Source organism: Hippopotamus amphibius, chromosome 12, assembly GCF_030028045.1.
Source record: "Hippopotamus amphibius kiboko isolate mHipAmp2 chromosome 12, mHipAmp2.hap2, whole genome shotgun sequence".
NCBI lineage: Eukaryota > Metazoa > Chordata > Mammalia > Artiodactyla > Hippopotamidae > Hippopotamus > Hippopotamus amphibius.
Window position 1 is genome coordinate 6,157,336 of NC_080197.1, and position 24,681 is coordinate 6,182,016.

Consider the following 24,681-nt stretch of genomic DNA (forward strand, 5'->3'; position numbering starts at 1 on the left):
TCCCTAGATCCAAGAGCCACACTTCAGCAGCTTAAATAGCTCTTATCAAAAGTCACACTGCACGAAGCGAGAGAGTAGCACAGACATATATATACTACCAACTGTAAAATAGTCAGTGGGAAGTTGCTGTATAACAAAGGGAGTCCAACTCGAGGATGGAAGATGCCTTAGAGGACTGGGGCGGGGAGGGTGGGGGGGACTCGAGGTGGGGGGGGGAGTCAAGGAAGGGAGGGAATACGGGGATATGTGTATAAAAACAGATGATTGAACTTGGTGTACCCCCAAAAAAATAATTAAAAAAAATAAAATAAAAAAAAATAAAAAAGTCACACTGCAGAAGCGCCCCAAGAGAGACCTGTCACCAGTGAAGCTGATCTACTACCGTTTTTGTAGATTTAAAAAGCTCTGTTCAGCAAGTTTAGGATCCACTTTCTAGATCCCCCACCTGCTTCACCACAGTCATTTACTGATTCAAAAAATCATTTCGGAGAGTTGGGGACAGGGAGAAAAGTGATAAACTACTCCTTGCCCAGGAATTTAAAAATTGGTCCCCCCAAAACTTCTGAAAACTAATCTAGGGTCACTCTTTTCAGGGCAAGGTCTTAACTTTGAGTAACGTTTTGGGTCAGACCAAACACACCATATGAGTGATCAACAAATGTTATTATATACGTATTTGAAATGTAAGCTGTACAGGGCTAGACTCTTTCCTGCTGTATCCTCAGGGCCTAGAATGGAGTATACAGCAAGCGCTTAGTGTTTGTTGAGTGAATAAGGATGATAAAAATCCATCCTGCCTGGGCACTCTGGTCTTTCAGATCACCCTGTCTTCTTTTCTTTCCCCTTGTGACACCTATTCTTTGCCAGGCCTTTCATTAACCTATTCCTCATCAGCTCTGGGCACAAGTTAACAAAACTGAGCTGAATACTCTTTGGGTAAAAGCTCTCTCACACAAGTGGTAACTACCTAGCATTCATCTCTGCACATGTAGGCATGATTAGAGGGCATTAGATGGAGCTCCATCCTCCTGAGTGTCCATTCACTCTCAAATTTCACACATACTTGCTGGGTGTCTACTGTGTGGCAGACACATCATAGTGGTTGCAGAAATACGACACACAAGGACCCTGTCCACACAGGAAATAGACAAGGACAAACAAATATAGTGATTAGCACTATAAAGAAAAGAAAAGCAGCAGAAGCCGATAGAGTGATTGGAAATGAGATGTGTTTTGGCTACAGTGGACTGAGATGACATCTGAGTAAAGAACCGATTGATGTAAAAAAAGAAAACTCAAATGATATGATTATCTCAGTGAAGATCGTATCAGGTTGAGGACCAAGGCCTGTGTAGCTGGAACAGAATGAAAGGGCCGACGAAGGGCAGAAGATGAGGTAAACAGATCAGACCCTGACTCATCACACAGGGCCTTGTGGGATTTTTATTCTGAATACAATGGGGAGACACTGGAGTGGTTTAAACACAGTCGTGATGTATGGAGTTTATCTTCACAAAAAGACTTCTCCAGCTGCTCAATGCAGACTCATATGAACCGCCCACAGTGTGCCCACCACTTGCATTAGGGGCTTTACACACCTTCCATTATTAAACAGTAATTACTAGCGCTAACTTTGAAATCCTTAATAACTGGATGGGAATCCTGGCCTCATTACCTACCAGTTGTGTGATCCTGGTCACATTACTGACTCAATTTCCCTGTTAGTAGCATGGGAATTATAATACATAATTTGCTCAATCACTGGTGAGAATGAGGGATTATTCGCTCGTGCCTTTATCCACTGTATTTACTCCGCCAGGAGCTGCTAGTTGTACTGGGGAAAAGGTGCAGCCTCCGCCACCAGGAGCTCACCATCCTCTCGGAGCAACATTAATCCACCTGAACGCAGTGTACACGGAGGTTACCTTTTTGAGAGGCGGACCTGATCTCACAGATGGCAGTTTGAGAAGACTTCACTGAGAAAACGAAATTAGTATGTACAAAACTCAACAAACAGCAGCCGTTTGTATCACTGTCACTAGCAGCACAGAGAATTCAAACCCTGGCTCTGCCGCTTACTAGCTTTGCAAATTTCTCCTCCTGAGCCTCAGTTTCCACGTCTCAAAAGTGAGGCTTCTGACAGCACGGACCCGTAGGGCTGCTCTGAGAATTACAGGAGACACCCCACGGTATGCGTACTGCCGGGTGAATGGCAACAGCACGCACTCAATAAAGTCCGTTATCAATACTGTGGTTAATTGAGTTCTCTGAAAGGGATACACGAGAGCAGTTGCCTGTGGAAACCCGCTGACTCCCCCTCCCACCTCCCTCTGCTCCCTGGGCGCGTCCTCATGCCCCGCCACCCCTGGGCCCCACTGGGCCCACGGCACTGACCTTCTCAACCTTCTTCGGCCCCTTCACCAGTTCATGTCTCTTAGGGATTGTTCCCCCGTCGCAACCCATCGCAACCCGGGCAGCAGAAATCCCCGACAGCGGCCACTTCCGGGGTCTCTGGCGACTGTAGCGGCCACTTCCGGCGCGCCGCTGTGACGTAAAACGCCCATCGTAACGCGGAGGGAAGGGGCGGGGCGGGGGGGCGGGGCGCGGAGGGGCGAGGCGGGGCTTTTGGGCGCCGGAGGCGCTGGGCGTGGCCCCGGGGCGGGGGCTGCTGCAAAGCGATGACTGCACCGGGCTTGCGGAGCCGGGTGGGAGTGTTCTCCTGCCGCCCTGCGGCAGCCAGTCCCTTAATCTTTCCGGGGGGCGCTGGATTTCTGCTGCACCCAGCGTAATTGCTCGCCCACCCTCCAGGGGCGGGGTAACTCAGGAGCACCCGTAGCTTTTGGGCTCTGTCCTATCCCAGCCTGTCTGTGGGCACACATCCGGAGGCTGGGGGCGCGTGGAGGGAAGGGCTGCGTTTTATTAGTGCAATTAGTGATGACTGTGGATGGATGTATTATTTCAGTTATAGATTATATGTTCAAAAACAGCGTGCGTTTTTACTGAGCGTCAGTTGTGAGCTAAGCACACCTCACAACAAATCCTCTGAAGTGATGTTACATGAGATTGTGGGGGAGTAAGATTCTGTAAAGCCTGAAACTTTCTGAGACTGCGTGTGTTGTATATACATGAAATCGTGCACACGGTCTGTACATATATGCATTTCATTCACAACATCCTGAAGCCCAGGCTAAAAAAAAAATTTACTAATTAAAAAGCAGGTATATAAAAAAATTAAAAATAAAGGAAAAAGCAGATATAATTAACAGGTATAATTATAAAAACGTACAGTTTCCATGCCTTTTCCAAGAGACAGACTGTATCATATCCATAATAAGAACACAAATCCGTTGCAAAACCCCTGTTAAAATTCATGATTGTCTGCTTTCATGCTCTTGACCATCTCTCCATTTGTTCCTTTAGTTGTTACAAACATTAGGGGAAAGCTTATCCACTGAGAGTAAAGCAGACCTTTTGTGATTGGATGTTACCAAGTTGACTGAAGTGAAACATAAAAAAAAAGTGAAAATATTCCCCACTTGGGAGCAGAAAATAAAGTGTATGTGGATACAAAAACTTCAAGGGCTGTAAGATTGGGGTATCTGTTAATGCAATTAAGGGAATTAAAAGAAAATAAAACCTTTAATCCATTGGTCTTTCATTGGCTTATGAATTATTTTAATGCCCATCACAAGAATTGTAAACCACCTGGGGGACGACTTTGTTTTATTCCCTGTCGCATCCTCAGTCCTGGAAGAGTCTTTGGCACACTTACTATTCAGTACTCAATAAACCGAAAGAAAGTACAGACTCATTCAGAGACGGGTGACAAGCAGCCCCTAAAATGGATGAGTACAGCTAGAATCTCATTTCTTGGGGAGGAAACAGAAGGCTGGAAAGATCAAAGCCCTCGTCCAAGGCCAGACAGCTGGTAAGTGAAAGCTGGGAATGGGTTTCTAAGGTTAGTTTTCTGTTACAGCAATGGACAGAAAATCAGATAGAGAACAGCAAAAACCTAAGGATCTTTAGACAGACTCTCAAACCAGTGCTCTTTTCTGGCAAGTAAGTCTACCCCTTACCGAATTCATTTGGGTCAGAAAAAAACAAAAATAGCTGCTCTTTATCAAACCGTGATTCTACACTGGGAGATTTGGAAGCATTCTTTCCTTCTGTGGTCACAGCCTTTGTAGGGGTTATAATGCCTTCTGTTTTCCAAATAACAAACCTGAGGCTCAGATGTCCAAGGTATCTTGGGTCAGGGGCACACATCAAGGAAGTAGAAGGAATAGGATATGAGGGAGGGGCTTTCTCAAATGAGGCCCATCTAACCATAGATGCCAGGATCCTTGACCTCTCCCCTCAAAGCTGCTGATGACACCCAGTAGTGATGACTGTGGGGGTGTTAAAGTTCAGGCAGCTGGATGTTTTTTCTCTCCCTCCTTGGTTTCCTTTTTTAGAGTATTGGTCTCTAAGCTACTCTGTGTTGCAGACTGTACACAGCTAAAATGTACGGTTGACTATTATCAGTAGCAACTAACTTGTGTTGAAAGCTGTCAGGCATTGTATTGCATGCTTTATTTGATTTGAGCCATTTCATTTCCAGCCACACTGGGAAACAGGTCCGTTATCTGCTGCTTCTTCCCACTGCCTTTGTTGAATGAACCAGAAAAGAATATTTCTTTATGAGAATCCTTGGTGACAAATTGGCCCCAATCAAGTTGTGACCTTGAAGGGCAAGAGAGGAATGAAATTATGAAAGAGAAAACCATTACCCTCTAGCAAAACCAGTATTCCTGAACCTTTCTGGGGTCACTGGACCTGTTGGAGAATTTGATGGAAACTTTGGACTCATTCCCCAGAAAAGTATCCATAAGTAGGTAGGAAATTTTGCCACAGTTTATACATGTATGTGTCTCCTTCATGGCTTCCTGAGCCCCAGGCCAAGAATCAATGCTTTAATTGCGTCTACTGCCTGTTACAATAGCTCCCAAATATTTCAGACTTCTAAGCAAACGGTTGAGGGTTTGATTTCCTGTTAGCTCTGCCCATGTGCTTGTCCAGAGCTGCAGTTTTAAATCCTGTCTGGAAAAAGTTGATATGCAGAGTAACTCATTTTAAGAGTTAGCGTGAAACCCCCTCCCCCCAAAACTATATGTCAGGATTCTTTAAGCATTTCACAGCCATCATTTAAGGTTACACTTGGGAGGACGTCCCACAGATGGTTAAAATAAAGTAGAAAATGGGACTTCTTTGGTAGCGCGGTGGTTAAGAATCTGCCTGCCAATGCAGTGGACATGGGTTCAAGCCCTGGTCCCTCGTCCAGGAAGATCCCACATGCTGCAGAGCAGCTAAGCCCACGAGCCACAACTGCTGAAGCCTGCGCGCCTAGAGCCTGTGCTCCACAGCAAGAGAAGCCACCACACTGAGAAGCCGGCCCACGGCAACCAAGAGTAGCTCCCGCTCTCCACAACTAGAGAAGACCTGCGTGCAGCAACGGAAGACCTATTGCAGCCAATAAATACATAAATAAATTTATAAAACATAAGTAAATTAATTAAAGTAGAAAATGGAAGTGATGTTGAGATAATTCAAGACAAAAATTACTTTTCATCTGCAGTTTTTTTAAAATTAATTAATTAATTTGTTTGTTTATCTATTGCTGTGTTGGGTCTTTGTTGCTGCACACGGGCTTTGTCTAGTTGCGGCGAGCTGGGGCTACTCTTCGTTGTGGTGCGTGGCTCCTCATTGCCGTGGCTTCTCTTGTTGCGGAGCACGGGCTCTAGGCGCGTGGGCTCAGTAGTTGTGGCTCATGGGCTCCAAAGCGCAGGCTCAATAGTTGTGGCGCACGGGCTTCGTTGCTCCACGGCATGTGGGATCTTCCTGGAGCAGGGATCGAACCCGTGTCGCCTGCATTGGCAGGTGGATTCTTAAGCAGTGTGCCACATAGGAAGTCCCTCATCTGCAGTTTTAGTGAAATATTGAAAATATTCCAGGACTACACAGTGCCTGACATGAACTGGCCCCTGGCTACCCCTCCCAGCTCATGTCACTTTTCTTTCCCTTACTCAGCTCCAGCCAAACTGGCGTCCTCCTCTCCCTTGCACTCTCCAGATGTATGTTTACTGGGGCACTCGCCCTGCTGTTCCCTCTCCAGAATGCTCTTTCCCCATGTTTGCCAGGTTGGCTCCCTTCAGTGACATATCACTTGGCTCCTGGTCCCCTCTTCAGAGCCGTCTTCCTGGGCCTCTCCATCTAAAATAGCATGTTCGCTCTGTCACGCTACCACCACCTTGATTTAATTTCTCCCTTGCACGTACCACCATGGATACCACGTTATAAATTTTAATTTTGATATCTTGTTCACCACGGGTGTTTTACATTGATTTAGATTTTTAAAATATTGCATCAAAATACAATTTAACTTGATTCCTAAGTTTTGGGGGAGCCCCCTTACATTTTTCATCTGAAGATAGTGCCTCACTCGCCTCACCCTTGTTCTGGCCCTAGTTTCCCATCTGCCTCTGCTGCGATGAAAGCTGCGTGATGCAGAGCCTTTGTTTTGTCCTCTGCAGCACCTCTAGCGATCAGCAGAGGCCTGGGCAGATAGCAGATGCTCAATAAATATTCGTTAAATGAATGAATGAAAGAAAAAGGGCATTAGCAAATAACCTACATAAATGGGCAAATTTGCAAAGGGGCAGCTTCAGGACACCTGGGGCGCATACTTGGGGAGAACATAAAATGTTTAAAAGATGCTTTGTTAAGAAAAATAGTTGCCACCCAACTAGGTGCAGGGCTGCCCAGTGCTTATCACACTGGAAGATCTCTAAACAAGGCTTCTTACCACTTCCATCTTCCTGAGGAAATTTAACTTAACTAAGGTCAAGTTGCCACCACTACCGCCACCATACCACCCACCATACCACCCACCATTTCCTCTTCCTACCTTAAGAGGAAACAGTTACAGAATTCTGGGCATTAAAGAAAAATACTTAATAAAAAATGGCTGAAAGCTAAAAAATGTGCTTTTATCCTATTTTACAGTTTTTCTCAGAAGTAATTATCCTGTTGAATTAATCAGTAGAAACTCATCCCATAACTGCTTTCTTTCAGAAAAAAAAAAAAAAAGGAAGGAAACACATTTAGCTAAGAGCAGCAGTTTTCATTATTTTAAACCCAATGGTTTGTACTTTGTTGACAAAGGTCCTTGGTTTGAACTGTTCTCAAAAAAAAAAAAAAAAGAGAGAGAGAGAGAGAAATATATATATAGATATACCTCCAGACTTCCCGCTCTCTGTCTGTGTGTCTCTCTGTCTCTGTCTCTGTCTCTCTTTTTGACTCTATCTCGTGACTGCTCGATCTCTCTACATACATACGTATATAATATTCTGAAACCATCTGGGATCTGTTCACTACCTTCTGGAGACTATGTCGCTTGTAAAGGACTAAATGAGTTAAAACATCGAAGGCATTAGAACAGTGTCTGGAATGTAGTCATCACTTAACAGATGCATCCTGTTGTTATCACTAGCATGCAAAAAAAATCATTTTGCTCCCTGGAGTAAACATCTACTGATGCCTCCTTGCAGCAACCCCTCCTCCTTCCAGCAATATCCCTAACTTTGCGAGGGGCTCTGGCTGGGACACAGTGCTCCAGGGGTCTCTCGTGTTTCTGCACATCTTCTGAGCAGAGGCGTTGACTTGATGTTTTGTTCTGGACTACCTTTTCAAGGATGTTTGTAACAAACACCCTTGGAAGACAGAGATAGTGTCTCCCTCCAGAGCAGAAGGGCAGGCTTGTTTGCTGTCCAAAATAAAGATAAGGTCTCCCTCTGAAACAAAGTTTGGTCAGGTTTATACAGAGACTATGAGACTGGGGCTTCCTATGTTCAGGGGTTTTTTGGCTTTGATGCAAACGCACTGTGTGCACGGCATCACATGCACCCACCTTTGCATTGCCCCTGGGACTTGGGGGATGTGGGGAAATGATGTTAAGATGAAGCACAAGCTGCTTGCAATGCTGTAAGAAAAGCCCTTTGACTCTGTGCAGGAGAGTTGACATGAGACATCTGACTAATCTCCTTAGAAAGGCCTGCTTATAGGGTTGGTTTTGGTGGTTGGATAGGAATTTGGATTTGGGGAGGGTTTTCCCCATCCCCAGAGTTGATAAGAATGGTGCAGGGCCTACACTGTACAAACAACGTGATTCACACTGGACACCTGGTTTTCTTCGGAAAGTCTGGAATTTTGGTCCACGCCACGCAGAGGCTGCCTGAATGATCAGCCTCAGTGAAAACGCTGGGGGCCAGGCTCTCATAAGTTTCCCTGGCCAGCAACACTCCCTGTGTGTTGTCACAGTTCGGTGCTGGGGAATTAAGGGTGTCCTGTGTGACCACTGAGAGGGGACTCTGGGCAGCCTGAGGCTGGTTTCCTGGTACTTCACCCCCACTTCCCCTTTTCCCTTGCCACTTTTGCTTTCTCTCCTTTCACTGTGATAGATCAGAGCTGTGGGCACAACTGTACACGGGATCCTGTGAGTCCTATCAAATCCTTGGACCTAGGGGTGGATTTGGGGACCCCCGACATCATCTCTGACCCCAGAATCTCGTGTCTTCTTTTGGCATCCAGGAAACCGTGGCAGGCTAACTTGTTAATCTGAAGTAGGAGAATATCTCAGACAGAGCCATCCCCAGTGTGTGTGTGTGTGTGTGTGTGTGTGTGTGTGTAGGGGTGAATTCCAGGTCTAGATCAACTTGGATATTACACGCCCCCCTCGTCACAGAGCTTTCAGGGGGCAGGCACCCGATCTAAACTAGTCCAAGCAAAAATCAAGACTCTTTCTTCCCCTCTGGCCACAAACCAAGGAGGACATAACTCAGGGCAGTCACCTTGCAACCATAAGAGTTGATACAGAGGAAGTGGGACTGAGAAACTGGGCCTTGATGATTCTGCTGGAGGATCCAAAACCAGTTGTTCTCGAAGCCGGCCTGCCCCTAGATTATTTTAAGATACTTAAGTCAATAAATTGCCTTTATTGCTTAAGAGAGATTGGATATGGTTTTTGATCCCTTGTAACAAAAGGAGTCCTAGCTGATACAGATCACAGCTGCTCCCAGAACCCAAATCTCTCCATTCTAGTGTAGAGAATCAAGCCTCACAAAGATGGGATTCTTCTTTAGGAACCCTGAGACTAACTCAACGAAAATAGTTAGTCTTTTGGCAGTCAACAATTTAAAAGCCCTTGCTAAGTAGCAGATAGGAACTGGAACTGGTACCATTTCAGGTGATTTCCAGGCTGGAGATGCTTAGTGGCTGAGGTACACTTAGGAGATATGGAGACTTGAAGTGATGATGTAACCATAGCAACGTGAGCTAAAGTCCCAGCTGCAAAGAGAGGAAGAGGAGGTGGTTTGACCTGAGGGGAGCTCTGGGCCACTCTCAGATCTGTGCCTGGTGATAGAGATCCTGTTTATACCACACTTCCTGGATTTGCTTTTCCCGAGCTAGTCTTTTGCATGCAAACTTGGCCTCTACTGCATCTCCTTGCACACTTTGGGGAGAAGTGTTTGAGTGACACAAGTAAACATTTTGCTTTGGTACCAGAACCCAAGTGACATGGATCAAAGATTTTTCCAAAGAAAAGAGTGCCGCAGAGGACATTTCAATTTATGACTATGTTTACATAATATTATAAATGGTAACATTCGAGACTGTTGAGGTATAAACCTTTTCTGATCGAACATACTGAATTTATCAACACAGAATCTATAATGTACAAAATAAATTAATTGGGAACCCAACAGAACATGTTATGTTGCAAAGTTACTGCTACTTATGTCTGTTTAACTCGGTTCAGATAAAATAGCAATATATATATACGGTATCTATTTTTTGGTATAAGACACAGATACATAACTTGTACCAATCTCACAGAATTAATTCAGTCCAAAATGAAAAACTTATTACATTTTCTAGCAGTAATCTCTCCCTGTTTCTCCTCTTTTATTTTCTCCCTAGCACCTAATACATTGTTGATGTATTTCTTCATCCTCTGTCTGTCTCCCCGCGACATTGTAAGCTCCCTGAGGGCAAGGCCTCGGTGTGATTCAGTGCTATATGCTCAGCACCTAGAATCTGACATATAGCAGGTACCCAATAAATAAGTACGAAACGGATGAATTTAAAACAGGCACACATTTAGCCAATATAAAAATTGGATGCTACAAGCTCATTTCATACACTGGCCCTACATGACTGACTAAACACACAGCCAGGTCCTTAACGTCACACCTGACTCTCTTGTGGGATAAGCCAGTGTCCTGGAGCTGCCCAGCCACTTGGTAATCCTGGGTTTGGGCACCACGGCTGTTGCCAGCCGTTGTGTATTCCCAGGCTGGCTTTTCCCAGAGGACAGACTTGCACAGCTTGGGGGGGTGAAGCTGAAGCGAAGAGGTTCACGGGGAGAAGGAGGGGGGAAGGAGGCTCATTCCAGCGACGCCCGGAACTGCTGCGCGAGCTGCTCCAGCTGCTTGGCCTCGGCCTGCAGCTGCCGCAGGGCGGCGGGGCTGGGGTGCTGGAGCGCCGCCTGCTTGGTGGCCAGCGCCAGGGCCTTGAGCAGGCTGCACAGGCGGCTGCTGCCCCGCAGGATCTCGTTGCGTACGTCCCTCTCCTGGGTCTCCTGGCACAGCGTGTCCACCAGCTTCTGCCCCACAGTGATGACCAGCTTGCTGTGCGTGATGAAGCTCTCGGGGGGCGGGCTGTTGTCGAGGCTGCGGCGCAACGCGCGGATGGCTTTGAAGAGCGCCCCGAAGTAGAGGCGGCAGTGTTCAGAAAGGCGGACTTTCTTCTCAGGATGCTGCGGACGCAGAGGCCGGAGACTGAGAGAGCCAGGGCTCTACAGAAGGGGAACAAGACGGTAGATAAGGGATTCGATCCACAGGCTGTGGTGGTCTCCTTTTTTCCTCTTTTTGCCCAATTTGCTGGACTTTTTCTAAAAGTACAGTTTTGTTTGGGAAGCCTCACAGTGCAACATTTGCCTGACAAATTAATGTTAGTGTTTTCAAAGCACCGTTGTATATAAATTATCTCATATATATATACAATCATATACTGCTTTATATAATATATAATCATACATATTAGATGCAAAATCATATTCAATCCTCTCAACAAACTATTAGGAATCCATTCTAAGAAACTCGTTGGCAATGACTAACTTTGTAGCTTTAAAAAAATGCAGAAACCTTGATGGTGAGATTTTCAAATTTATTCAAAGGACAGATCTTCAAGCATTTTAAAAATCCTTCTTAGTTCCAGTATCAGAAGTAAACCTGAATCCCCCAAACTTCCAGAAGAAATCAAAATACACGGACCTATGTGCTTTAAGATTAAAATATTTAGCTTACTTGCTGATTAAAGTTTCATTTAGAATTTTACTTTTGTGGATTTTACTTTTTGGAATGCGGAGCAAAAGCCTATTCACTGCTGAAAGATTCTCGGCATCAAACTTAGTGGCAATCACTCCAGGTAACAATCAAACACGCTGCTATATTTAAAATGGATAGCCAACAAGGAACTACTGTACAGCACAGGGAACTCTGCTCAATATTATGTAACAACCTAAATGGGAAAAGAATTTGAAAAAGAATAGATACATGTATATGTATAACTGAATCACTTTGCTGTACACCTGAAACTAACACAACATGGTTAATCAGCTATACTCTAAAATAAAATAAAAAGTTAAAAAAAAAAAAAAGCCCCTTTGTTAGGTTATAGGTGAGGAGACTGAGGCTTCTGGAATAGAAGAGGTTGCCCAGGGTCACTCAATTAGCAAAATAAAGGTCTGGAGCTCTTAGCCTAGTCAGCAAGTCTGAAACTCATTCTTTCTATTAAACTGTGTGCTCTTATCGACCTACAATCTTTTTTTTCTCCCATCTACCATCTTAAAACCCACAGCTCAGACAGGGTTACAGTCTGACTGCGTTTCCCCAAAATTCATATCATGAAACTCTGTCCCACAGTGTGAAGGTATTAGGAGATGGGGCTTTGGGGAGGTGACTAGGATTAGATGAGGTCATGTGGGTGGGGGCCCCAGGAATGGGATCAGTGATCTTCCAAGGGTCCTAAGAGCTTGTTCCCGCCCTCTGCTCTCTGCCAGGTGAGGATACCACGAGAAGTGACCAGTCTGCAGCCCGAAGAGGGCTCTCACCAGAATCTGACCCTGCTGGCACTGTGATCTTGGACTCCTAACCTCAGGGACTGTGAGAAATAAATTGCTGTTGTTTATAAGCCACCCAGCCTATGGTACTTTGTTGTGGCAGCACAAACAGACTAAGATAGACAGGTAAAGGGAAAAAGAGACTGGGGTGTTGGTTGAGATGGACTCTCTGGGAGCGTGAGAAGAATGCATCAGAGGCTAGAAATGAGAAGCAGCCATCTGGACGTTGGGATGTTGGCATTGTAGCTTGAGAGTATTGCCTGTAGGTAAATAAAACATGTACTCTGATTTTTATCCTGGGGTGTTGGAAATCTCTGGACGTATTTTTGGTCATCACATTGACCAGGGAGCATTACAGGCCACCAGTGGCCAGGTGGCCAGGGATGCTAAGCCGTCCATCCCACGCAATGGAGAACTGTCCACCCGATGGTCCGTGGGCCCCCTATCCCCACTGAGAAGCAGTCAGTCTAAACCAGGGCTTTTCCAAGTGTGGTCCTTGGACCACCAGCAGCAGCAGCAGCACCTAGGAACCTGTTAGAAAAGAAAATTCTCAGGCCCTACCCCAGACCTACTAATCAGAAATGCTGGGGCGGGCCCCAGCCCTCTGGGTTTTAACAAGCCCTATAGGAAACTTGTAACACACTCTCAAGTTTGAGAACCACTGGTCCCAGGCATACTTGCTGTTGAACAAAATAGCATGACTTCTAGCAATTTGACAGGCCCCAAGTTTGGGGTTTGGGGTTTGCGGAACGAGGCATCAGGAAGCCTGGGTTATCATCCTAGTTGGCCTGTGAGAAAGGAAACAATCTTGTCCACGTCATGGGATATCTCTGTCCCTTCTCGCCCACCCTGACCCCTGCACCCCTACCCCAGCCAGGAAGTTGAATGCGTTCACTGGTTCCCAGGCTTCAGTTATTCAAAGAAAACCTTCACACGTTGTGCCCTTTCTACCTTCCTCTTGACTTCAGTTGGCTTCATGTTTGTCTTTAAACGATCCGCTGTTTTTACTTAAGTTAAAACTTTTTAAATTGGTAAATGGAAAACTACTATCATTTGCCACTAATAGGAGGGAACTAATGAAAAATAAGCACAATGATAACATCTTTGGTTTAAAAAAAAAAAAGGAAGAATATTAAATGTGAAACTGGTGTTGAAGATACACGAGCCCTAAACCAGAATTGTTTTTCTGTTGTAATCGGAAACATTAAAAAAGAATGTCAAACAGATACACACACAGAGGGAAGGTCAAGTGAAGAAACGGGGAGCAGACGACCATGTAGAAGCCAAGGAAAGATGCCTCGGAAGAACTGAACCCCGATCATGGATTTCTAGCATCCAGAATTGTGAGAAAATAAATTGCTATTGTTTAACCCAAAGTGGGGGGCAGGGAACAGGATGTCAAAAAGAATGTGAGTCCCTATGACAATGCCACATCAGTATCCCTGTGATAAACTTGCAGAGGACCTAGAATGGTTTCACTAGTGGTTAAAGCACCACGTTCCACATTTTGTGGCTCATTGGACTTGTTCATCTTCATGGTTCCTTCTACTGTGAAAAAGGAAAACTAAATGTCCTCCCATGTGGGTGAGGGCTGTGATGTAGAATTATTCAGAGCAGGAGGGACCTCTGGGGATAAAGCACATAGTCAATCAGAAGTGTTGGAGAGTCAGCGTCATCGCTTACCTGTGTTTCTAAGTCTTTGTTTTCATCCAACCTTTGTTCCCAAATGGGTTTTTCTTTCTCTTCTAGGCTAGGCAACTTCTGAAACATAAAATCCCTTCGAATTACCAGCCAGAATGGTCTTTACCATTCATTTACTACTATATAGCTGTTCAAGTCCACTTTATTCATTTATTTTTAAAGTCTCATTTAGTTGTTTATTCCATTCATTTGTGTCAAGTACACCTTTCTCTGATGAAAGTGTGGATACCAAGGGGAAAAAGTGAGGGGATAAATTGGGAGATTGGGATTGACATATATATACTTTTGATACTATGTATAAAATAGATAACTAATGAGAGCCTACTGTATAGCACAGGGAACTCTACTCCGTGCTCTGTGGTGACCTAAATGGGAAGGAAATCCAAAAAAGAGGGGATATATGTATACATACTGCTGATTCACTTTGCTGTACAGTAGAAACTAATACAACATTGTAAAGCAACTATACTCCAATAAAAAAAAAAGTATACCTGTCTCTGTCTTAATAACTTTATCAAAGAAATAAGTCAAACCTGTGAAAATACCTGTTAACAGTCAACATATATCATTTTTATGTATTTTTGTTCTATGATGCAAAGATATTTTAAACACTCTGGTTTATCAAAGGCCTAATTCCCGCATAAGCAGCATGTTTTATTTTAAAATTCAGAGATTATTTAATAAACTGATTAAGACAGTCGATTTAAAGGACAAAATTAGCCTCATTCAGGAGTGGTGCATATGTTGATCACCTAGAATCCTGATTGGCCAAAATCTAAAGCCTAACACCCCTGACTCCACGAATACATTAAATTTACTTAATGTTAAAAATAAGTCTATTACCACTTCTGAGAAATACTTTGTCAGATACCCACTATTGTCTACACATTTATTCTGGCATTACAACTGGTACTTTTACCATAATTATAAAGGTGGCCAGATTTCCTGTAAATATCAATATTTTATATGGGCAAAAGCAGTTAATAAAAATCAGTTCATTTATTATAAGCCAAATGTGCTTGTCAAGTCCACTTTGAAACTTGAGCATTCCTCTTTATGTTTTTCTTGATGGTTCTGCCTAGTGATGCTTTTTTTCCAACAAATGAGACTTTGGCAGCCCGAGGGCTGAATTTTGCCTACCAATACTGCCTAATATAATGACAGAGTTTAACTGAGAAATGAAAAATATCCAAATTTCCAGCTTCTCTGGAGGGTGTTAAAGCTCTTGCACCACCAGGCATGTCAGCACAAAACCAAGACTGGGGCTGAAAGCACCAGGTTATCTCCCCGACACAGCCCTCAGGTTACCTGCTGCAACTCTTGCGGCTTGCGATTCTTGAACTAAAGGTCTCTTTCTATAGTGTCTGAACTCACAGAACAAAGTATTTCTAAGAGTAACTGGAGTCTGGAGGCTGCTAGGATTAGGCACAGTTTACAAGAGTGTTTATACTTCCTTTTCTGTTTCTAAGAAACACACTGACAATGACTAAATGTATAACTTTCAAAAAATGCGAGGAAACTTGATGGTGAGATTGAAAATTTTGCTCAAAGAACAGGTTTCAAGAGGTTTTCTGAACGCTTTCTAATCCTAGCATCAGAGGTAAGCCTCAAACCCCCAAATTTCCAAAAGACATCCTGTCTGTCATAATACTAAAATATCTATCTTACTTCTTACTAAGATCTCATCTAGAATTTTACTTTCATGAATTTTATTTTCTGGAAAAGGGAACCCATGTGTTCCCAAAGACAATACAAACAGATTCTCGGCATCTAACTTACTGGGACCCTCCAGATAAAAGTGGAAAGCCCCCTTATCTTATACCACTTGGAACTCTGAACTCACCTGTTCACAAACATTCGTCCTATTTTTCTTTAAGAGTTCAGAAGGGTGTTCGGTTTCCCTTTGTTTATGAAAAGGAGCATTCCTTTGGTATGATTCAATCTCCCTTTGGGGAAGCTGGATGGATTTTGCAAGCTTAAATTCTGCATCTGGGGTCAATTGCACGGGGTCTTCCTTTTTACAGTTTGGCTTGAAAAGGAGCCTCCCATTGGCAATGACGATGGAGGCAAACCTCTTGACGTCTTCCGGAACCATCCGCGCCACCAGAACAAATCTCTCCAGGTCATCTGAGATGCTTTGGACTTTGTCGGTCACAAGGACTTGCAGGGACCAGTTGCAGCTCTCCAGACTTTCCTTTGTTTCAAGCAAGATTTGATAGGAGTTGGAGATTGTCTGCAGCTGATCCCTAATTTTGTCCTGGAGTTTACCGTTGGTGAGGTTACAGGTGGTCCCACAGACTCCGCGGGCGAAATCCAGAAATTCTCTCAAGGATTCCTCTATGCGGTCGGCGGCCCTGCGGATGGCATCAATGTTGGCCTCCAGATAGTCTCTGAACCTCCACTTCCTACTGACATAGAGCATCAGGCCCGCGACCGCGTTGTCCACCTTGTGCTGCAGAGCCGTGACCATCTCTTTGGCCAAGTCCAGGTCCAAGGGGAGCTCTTTGGCTGACTCTTCCGAGAAGGAGCTAGACGAAGAGTCGGTGGACGTGGAGGAGCAGGAGGAAAGGACGCTGGCTCTGCTGTCAGAACTGGAAATGGATAAGCTGTCTGGTTCAGGAGACAGCGACGCTTCCCGTCTGGAGAACCACGAGGAATTATGGTCCATGGAATTCTCTGAAGGCCCGTTGGCTTTTCCCAGCTCTCTCCCAGCCTGGGGGACACTTGGCACTGCTTTAGGGATGTCATAAATGTTTGGCTTGGTGTTCTGCTGTTCCACACGGGGGATCAGAAAGCTTGAAGGGACCTTGTAGCTGACATCTTCGTCCGAAGGGAATGCATCCCTGGGTGGTGGAAAACTATAAGAAGGAATTTCTGGAAGGCTGAGTTTTTTCTGCATGGGCACATTTTTCAGCGGTTGTGGACTGAGGGTCCTTGCTCTGCTGATCTGAGGGCTGTGGAAACTGGACATATACCTGGGGAGTGGACGGTGCCCTGATTTTCCCACATAGCTGGTTAGAGATGCGTTTCTTATGTCAACCTTTTCCAGAGACACTGGGGTGTCATAAATCCATTCAGATTTCTGAGGGCGTGGCAATGTGTTGCAGCCACCTCTCCTTAAGGCAATGCTTGCTGTCAGGGGAACGCTCCGCCCCTGTGAAGACCACACACAGTCACCCAGTTTAGGAGCAATAAAAAGACGGCATGAGCAACTCAGGGGACACACATGTATTATACTGAGGACCCACTAAGTGCCGGGCACTGTGCTTCTTAAAAATCTGAGGGACACTCCCCTGCTCAAGCTTCTTCCGTGGCTCCTCTTTGCTGCTACCACTCAAGCCCCTCACAGTCTGGCTCCAGCCTCCTTTTGAGCCTCCTTGCTCTCCACTTCTGCCACCACCCTCCTTGAAGGCCCAGCTACTCAGGCTGTTTACCTCTCCCTGAACTCAGACTGCTCTCTTGCACCACTATATCTAATGTTGCCCAAACTGGTTCCTCTGGTCTAAATGTCCTCCCAACCTCTGCTTTCCATCTAGCAAACTCCTACGCATCCCTGGTGACACTGCTGAGATGCCACTTGAGCACAGGGACATTTATTGTACTCATGACACAGAATCCAATGATATGCATGGATTACAGATTTCAAATTAAGGCAACGCCCCTCTATACAAATAAAAACCTACCTTAACACAACACGTCTCCAAGGTAGATAATAAGAAGACGCATTTATCTAAAGTCTGCTGAGCTCAGCACTTCCCTGGTGGTGCAGTGGATAAGAAATGTGTGCTCCCAATGCAGGGGGTCCAGGTGCGATCCCTGGTCAGGGAGCTAGATCCCACATGCATGCCACAACTAAGAGTTTGCATGCCACAAGTAAGAGTTACCATGCCACAACTAAGGAGTCAGCCTGGCTCAACAAAGACCCAGTACAACCAAATAAATAAATAACTTTTTTAAAAAGCATGAGCTGCTGAAAGGCAGAGCCCTTGTTTAAAATAAATAAATAAATAAATAAAATAAAGTCTACTGAGCTCTTGTTCTGTGCCAAGCACTGTACTAAGTCCTTAGCAGGGATTACATTAATTCTCACAATAAGTTTGTGATAAGAAACAGAGGCATATGGAAGTCAAAGGATGTATCTAAACCACAAGCTTGTCCCATTCCTGAACACCATTGCAGTTATGGGTTTTTGCCTCCAATGAAGTAAGTTCTGCTATGAGGGATTTGCTAATTTTGACCAAATTTGCTCATGTTGACCAAATTAGCTAATGTTGACCAATTTGCTAATTTTGACCAAAATTTCCTAATTTTGACCAAGCAAACGACATTTCCCAGAGGCTGTTCAGGTTTGCATCGCATTGGATCTCAGTGCCCATCATACTTACGTTTGGCTGGCTGGCCGGGGGACCGAGTGCTGCCTTTTGGGGACTGGGGGGGATGTCATACAACTGCTGCTGCTGCTTCCCTGGCTCCTGGGAAAAGACCACAGAGAAGGACAACTTGGATTTTCCCTTCCTGACGGCTGCACAGCACAAACTCCCTCCACTCCACTGTTTTTTTTTTTTTTTTTTCTCCAAATGAAAACACAAATCACTGAAGACTTGGGGGCTTTCAGTTAACGATGCTTTTATGGTGGAAGTGTGTGCTGTACCGGGTATATTTTCAACAATGGACTCTGTGCTTTAAAACAAGGCGCCTTCTCAACTGAAGGTGGGGACACACTACAGAGAGAATTGGCTGCAGTCGTTGGAGTTATAAACGGTAGTTCATTTCCTCCTGTTAGTTCACCTTAAGATTGAATTAAAGAAGAATAAATATAAGATTGGGACTTCATATGTCTTTTGTCTTTCTTGTTTTTCTCAGTAGAAATTTTCCTGTGCTTATAACTTATGTATTCATCCTGCAAATACTTACTGAGTACCTACTAATGACTGGACATGGAACCATATGACATACATACACCCAGTAATGAGCAAAAGACACGTCCCCTCTGGGAATAATACGCATTTTTTTTTTGGTGCAACAATTAGGAAATACATATATTAGGGAGTGAAAAGTAGGTTCCATGTGCCAAAGCGGGGTGGGAGAGCACCAAAAAGGTTTTGCAAAGAAAGAGAGAGAAAGCTGGAATTTGGAGAGGGAATTTCTTTGGAGAGAGTTGGGCTGTGTCTCCTGTTCTCCCCTCCTAAGCGGAGGGGAGGAAAATATGCTTTTCACTCCCTTCGAGCAAAGTAGAAAGTGCCCAGCGGGACCTTCTGAGACTTGAGCTGTGCCACCTGGGTTTGTGGTCATAGTGCACAGGGTTTGACTCTGCTTGAGAAGAGTTAAAGGGGCGACTCTGATGGTGAAGCACAGGGGTGCTGCTGGGCTGAGGGTGGCCTGTTCTCAGGGCAGGGACCACAGTGAGCAAAGGGAAGCCCCCCTCCCCCCTTGGCACAACATTTAAAGGTGTACTAACAAACTCAATCTCCAAGGGAAATAATATTTTAATGCAATATTTTTAAAAATTGCAATTAATGTGAAAAAATCGTGATGAACAAAACATCAACATTTTAAATACAGAAATGATCCACAGGGCCGGGGTGAGGTTGAGGCCGGTGAAGAGAGTCTGGCAAACATGTCTTTACTTAAAACTCTGGGGGAGAAAGTGCCCCATTCACCATCCCCCCCCGCCCATGCCCCCGTCCTGGCCGTCTGAGCTCCTGGGGTCCACTGCGGCCGAGGGAGCCTGTGTGTTCTCCGTGGACCAGACGTGGACCCCCGGGAGCTGCAGCAGGAGCCAGGCTGAGAGGATGAAAGCATCTCAGGAGGGTGAGGCTGGAGATGACCAGCTGCCTGGAGCTCAGGGAGGAGCCTTCAGCCACCTGGCCGGGAAGGCATCCACTCACCCCGTGAAACTTGCAGGTAAAAAATACCTAGCATGGGAATTCCCTGCTGGTCCAGTGGTTAGGACTCCTCACTTTCACTGCCAAGGGCCCAGTTTCAATCCCTGGTTGGGGAACTAAGATCTCACAAACCACTGGGCCAAAAAAAAAAAAAAAACAAAAACAAAAACAGAGAGAGAGAGAGAGAGATCCCGGCAGGCAGGCAATCAGGGGAGGTGGGGAGGAGGTTGGCAGTTGCAGAAATCTCCCTGAAGAGAAAGAATCAGCCTTCGATGCTCAGGACCTCCACAGAGCAACACTTCGACATCCCTCCTACAGAGCCAGGCATGCAAGGCCTTTCCGCCTCTGCCCTCCCTCCCTGCCCCTCCTCAGACCTAAGGAAACTCTGAGGCCACCCGGTGGGAAGGAACCCGAGGTAGGGAACTAGCAGAGAATGCAGCCTGTCCTCTGTCCCTGAACCAGGAGCCCAGGCCCTGCAAAAAAACTGAGAGAGCAGGAGCTTTCGCTTTAAGTATAGTAGGAAGTTTGGGTATTGCCTGCACTGAACAGTACCTGTGAGTGACCAGGGAGCCACAGAGCCAGCCTGAATTTCTATTTAGACTAGAGCTGTGGCTTTTAGCCCTGGCTGCGCTCCAGAACCACCTGGGAACTTTAAAATTCTTGCTGTCCCGGGGCCCACCCAGACCTCAAATATCAGAGCCTCTGGGGGTGGTTCCAGGAAGCAGGCGTGGGTGAAGCACCCAGGCCATTACGATGTGCATTGATGGCAGGGGAGAACACAGCCACGCGGCAGTTTTGATGGGCTAAGAAGTGAGCAAAGTTGTTTTCTGATTACACGAAGCATGTCTTACAAAACTGATGTACCAGTAACATTCAAATAAGTTAAAAAAAACACAAAAACCTAAAATTTCCTCCCCCAGAGATAATCAATGTTAAGACAACTGATGCTAACGTGAAGACTGTGATGTATACCCTTCATGACACTATTACTTTTGAAAAGAGCAGATATGTGTGTGTGTACATATGCATAGATATAAAGTTCTATTACAAACGAAAAGTAAAAAAATTTTTAAATATTCAGAATTCAAATACTAATAATGTCCTCCTGAACAGGTCTGGGGTCCCTGGGCACAAAGCTGGCTTCTAAGTGGTGATGTATCCTTTGGAATCAGGACTGAAGCTCCAGGAGACATATCCCAACGGTAAAGCTGAAATGCAACGTCTGTATGACACTGAGACCCCACGATGGATGGAGAGCGTGGGAGGAGCAGGGCCACGGACGAGGCTCACCTTCAGGGCAGGGGGGCACCGACTCTGGGCAGGCACATCGTACACCTGGGAAGGCAGAGCTGGCAACGAGGTCTGAGCAGGTCTGGGAATCGTGAAGAGGGCCTTGGGGAGAAAAAGAATTGCCGAGGGAAAGAAACGTCACCGCTGAGTTACACTGGGACATTCTCTGGGCACCTCTAATTGGAGGCCCTTTGCTCCGAGACTGGGAACAGCAGGGTGCTGGTGGGGAGGTCTGTGGTGGAGGGCAGTCTTCCTCACATGCTGGCCCATAGCTGCTTGCATCAGCCTCACCTGGGAAGCAGGTTGGAAATGCAGATTCCTGGGCTCTGTGTCCATTGTATGGAATCTCTGAATCTTGACAGAGAAACTGAAAAACTGCAGTATCGTCAAGTTTCCCAGGTGATTCTGATGTTCTCTAGGGATCCCAGGCTGTGATTTGAATCCTGGGTTATTAACGTGTTTGTCTAATGATGCTGAAGAGGCAGCCGTGAATGAGGTGGGAGGGGCAGCTTCACGGGTGCTACCTGATCCTCCACTCTGTGATCCCCTTCATTGCCGCAGATTAGTAAACCTGACTTGGTCCCTCCCTGCTGGTCTTCAGCTGATTGGGCTAGGGACAAACTCGGCAGTGGTTCCCCATTACACTCTGGGTTAATTCCAACCTCCTCGCAGGCCATGCCCTGCCCAACCCCAGGGACTATGCATGGGGTGTCCCTAGCTGTCAGCCATCACCTCCCTCTTCCTCCCTCCCTGGCGCCCCCCACCCCCCATTGGAACACACCGAGCTCTCGCCCACCGCAGAGCCTGTCCAAATGCGGTTCCACTGCCTACCGCTCCCTGATCACTGTAGGTCTGTGTTATTTGTGCAGCTGACTTTGTGGGTCACACTTGCCCAAGAGACAACCTACAGACGACAAGGGGACTTTCCTGTGTTTGGAATTTTAGGTGGAGAGAAGCCAGTTCAGAAATGCCCAGCGTTTCCTGAAAAACGTAGATGGCAGTCAGTTAAGGAACCTGTTTTGAGAAACATGTTTTTGAAAGGTTTGGGGGACAGAAGGAAACTCCAGTTCAAGAACGAGAGGGTCTAAAAGCAATTTCATCAGGAAATCTGAACTTTTTACGTGACATACAAAAGATGACCCTCTCTGAACTTAAACTGAAATCAAATACTGTACCTTCTTTGTGTGGTCATTTTTTTTTTTTTTAAGAGCGGCAAGCATGTTATATTAAGGAAGTTGGAATAAAAAGTAAAACAAAGCTCAAGATAGTGGTTACCCTGGGGGGAAGTGGCTGGGAGAGGTGGGAGGGGGTTTCTGGGGTGCTAGTTTCGTTCTGCTTCTAGATCCAGATACTAGTGACTGAACTAGGTGCTCTTAAGATCTATAGGGTAAACTTTAGTGAAACAAAAATAGATAGTGTCAGCCATAGAGCCCGGTGGACAAGACCAAGGGCAGGCCAAGGGCAGGCCTAGGGCTCTGCCTTGGGTGTTGGCAGCCCAGGGGTGTAGACAGACACAGACACAACCAGGAAACTTTAGTCTCTGGTATTCATCAGGGTGTGACCCTGGATGGGCCTTTCACCTCCTAGGAATCAGTTTCCTCAGCTGTAAAACGAAGCGTTGTTCTAATCTACAGAGGTCTCTTCCAGCTAGAAAGACGGAGATTCCCCAATTAGGACAACTTGAGAACGAGTAACATATTTCCACCTTCTTGGTTTGTAATGTGTGGCCAACCTTAAGCTAGTGATACTCAACCCAGGTATAAAGGGTCCCCCGCACCGTGTGCCAAGTCTGTGAACTGCCCATTGGGAAACAGCTCAAAGGTAGGGGCTGGACTTTCTTGGTTTTACCAATGTCCGCTTCTGCTCAGAATGCATTTTCTCAGCGGTCTCAGACTCAAGCCTCACTGCTAGATTACCCGAGCGGGGAGATGTCTGCCTTTTCTGTGAGTCAGAGGATTCTTAGCTGATTATGATCTTGCAGGCTTCTAGCTCCTTCCTTCTTGTAGTAGAGGAACAAGCAAAATTATTCAGAATCACCAAAAGATACCACTCGAGGTGAATTTAGAAACCATGGAGTCCCACCCTCTCTTGACACAGAGAAGGAAAGAGCAGCACAGAGGGTGCTGTGATGTCTCCACTCACTCGGCACAGCCATGGCTGCCCCAGAAGCCAAGTGAACCCAGACTCCTGATTTCTAAGCCGCGGACGGCATCCCTTGCGTTAAAGACCCCCAAGCACAGAGAAGGCAATAAAAAAAAGGAAGCGGGGAGGAAGCAAAAATATAGACAGGGAAGCGATGGAGGGAACTTCACCAGGAATAAAAGGCAGGGAAGTTCCCCAGGTGTTTTTCTGGGGCCACCTCAAGACCTACATGAGCGGCGAGGAGCCCCTGGCTTCTAAATTTCCCTTTGGCAGCCGTGGTTTCCGTCCACGGCCACAGCCTGCACCAGTGAGGGCTCCACACTTCATGTCAAGCACACATCTTACAGCTAATGCCCTGGCCCTTTTCTGAGTCAGGATGGTAAACTCATCTCTCCTTTTATACCCATGTCAGTCTAGAAGTCGACAGTGAGCCCACGCTTATGAAGCCTTATGTTGGATCTGGTCATTTCATCCATTCCACAAATGTCTATGAGCACCTCACAGGAGCCTGGCACCAGGCCGGGGGGTCAGGATCCCTGGAAAACATCGGACATTGCACCTGTTGTCCTCCTAGGGGACGGGGGAAATGGCCTTTGATTTTTGTTTGTGTGCTTGTTTTCCTTTAGCGGCTTTGAAAGACAACTCAGTTAACTTCAGCCCAGGCCATTGCTGTTCTCAGAGAAGCCAGCACCAAGTCAGCTGCTCAGATGACAGCTGAGCCTGCCGGACCTAGATCTGGGCCAGTTGTTCCAGAAAAGTGACTTGGGGTCCTGCTCATGGATGGCTGCAGGAGACTCAGCTGCCTCCTGGGGTTTGCAGCCGGTGCCTACTAGTGGCAGCTGTTCTGTGTAACCACTGGTTGTCTGCCTGGCAGCCCACGGAGGCAGGGAATCTGAAGTATTTGAAATCTCCTAAGGAATCAACACCTTCCGGTCGGTCGGAAGAAGCTGGTGTGGAGGAGGCCTGCAGGGGGTAAGTGGGATGTTCCCCCAGGGTGGGGGTGGGGAGCTCAGCACATACATTGGAGGGGTGGCCTTTCTGGGGCACGGACCTTGCCAGGACCTCCGTGCAGAGCTGTGGCCGGGTGGGATGTGTCATCTGAGCTGAAAGCAAAGTGTGTGATGGCAGGAAATGCCTGCAGTGACTGAAGAAGACCACGCAGATCTGGTCTGCATTCTTCACACTTCATGAAGGCCGGGGCTTGGGGGAAAATTGTACATTATTTTTCCTTCTTTTAATTCCTTTCCTTCTTTAAAAAAAAAAATTCCTTTCCTTCTTAAAAAAAAATTCATTCCGCATGTACTGAGTGCTTCTTTTCCTCTGTTTTAAAAAATTATTTTAAAAATTACAGATGTAATACATGCTCCTTATGACACACAAACCAACTTTGTTCATCGAATATTTATCGAGTACCTACCCCATGCCAGGCGTGGTCCTAGGTGCTGG

General features: G+C 46.0%; 2 protein-coding genes across 3 annotated transcripts in view; both read right to left on the reverse strand.

Moving 5' to 3' along the window:
* Positions 1-2,549, reverse strand: part of RTF2 (replication termination factor 2) — a 42,058-nt gene extending 39,509 nt beyond the window's left edge. The window contains exon 1 of one of the 2 annotated variants that reach the window (XM_057702483.1): positions 2,395-2,549. In XM_057702483.1, the coding sequence (XP_057558466.1) occupies positions 2,395-2,463 (69 nt within the window). In that variant the 5' untranslated portion in view covers positions 2,464-2,549. The remainder of the gene's footprint in view (positions 1-2,394) is intronic. The other variant, XM_057702484.1, reaches the window with a different exon arrangement.
* Positions 2,550-10,480: 7,931 nt separating this feature from the next.
* Positions 10,481-24,681, reverse strand: part of CASS4 (Cas scaffold protein family member 4) — a 37,112-nt gene continuing 22,911 nt past the window's right edge. The window contains exons 3-6 of the mRNA XM_057703659.1: positions 21,094-21,195; positions 18,304-18,390; positions 15,762-17,072; positions 10,481-10,891 (exon numbers count right to left, since the gene is read on the reverse strand). Of these exons, the coding sequence (XP_057559642.1) occupies positions 10,481-10,891; positions 15,762-17,072; positions 18,304-18,390; positions 21,094-21,195 (1,911 nt within the window). The remainder of the gene's footprint in view (positions 10,892-15,761; positions 17,073-18,303; positions 18,391-21,093; positions 21,196-24,681) is intronic.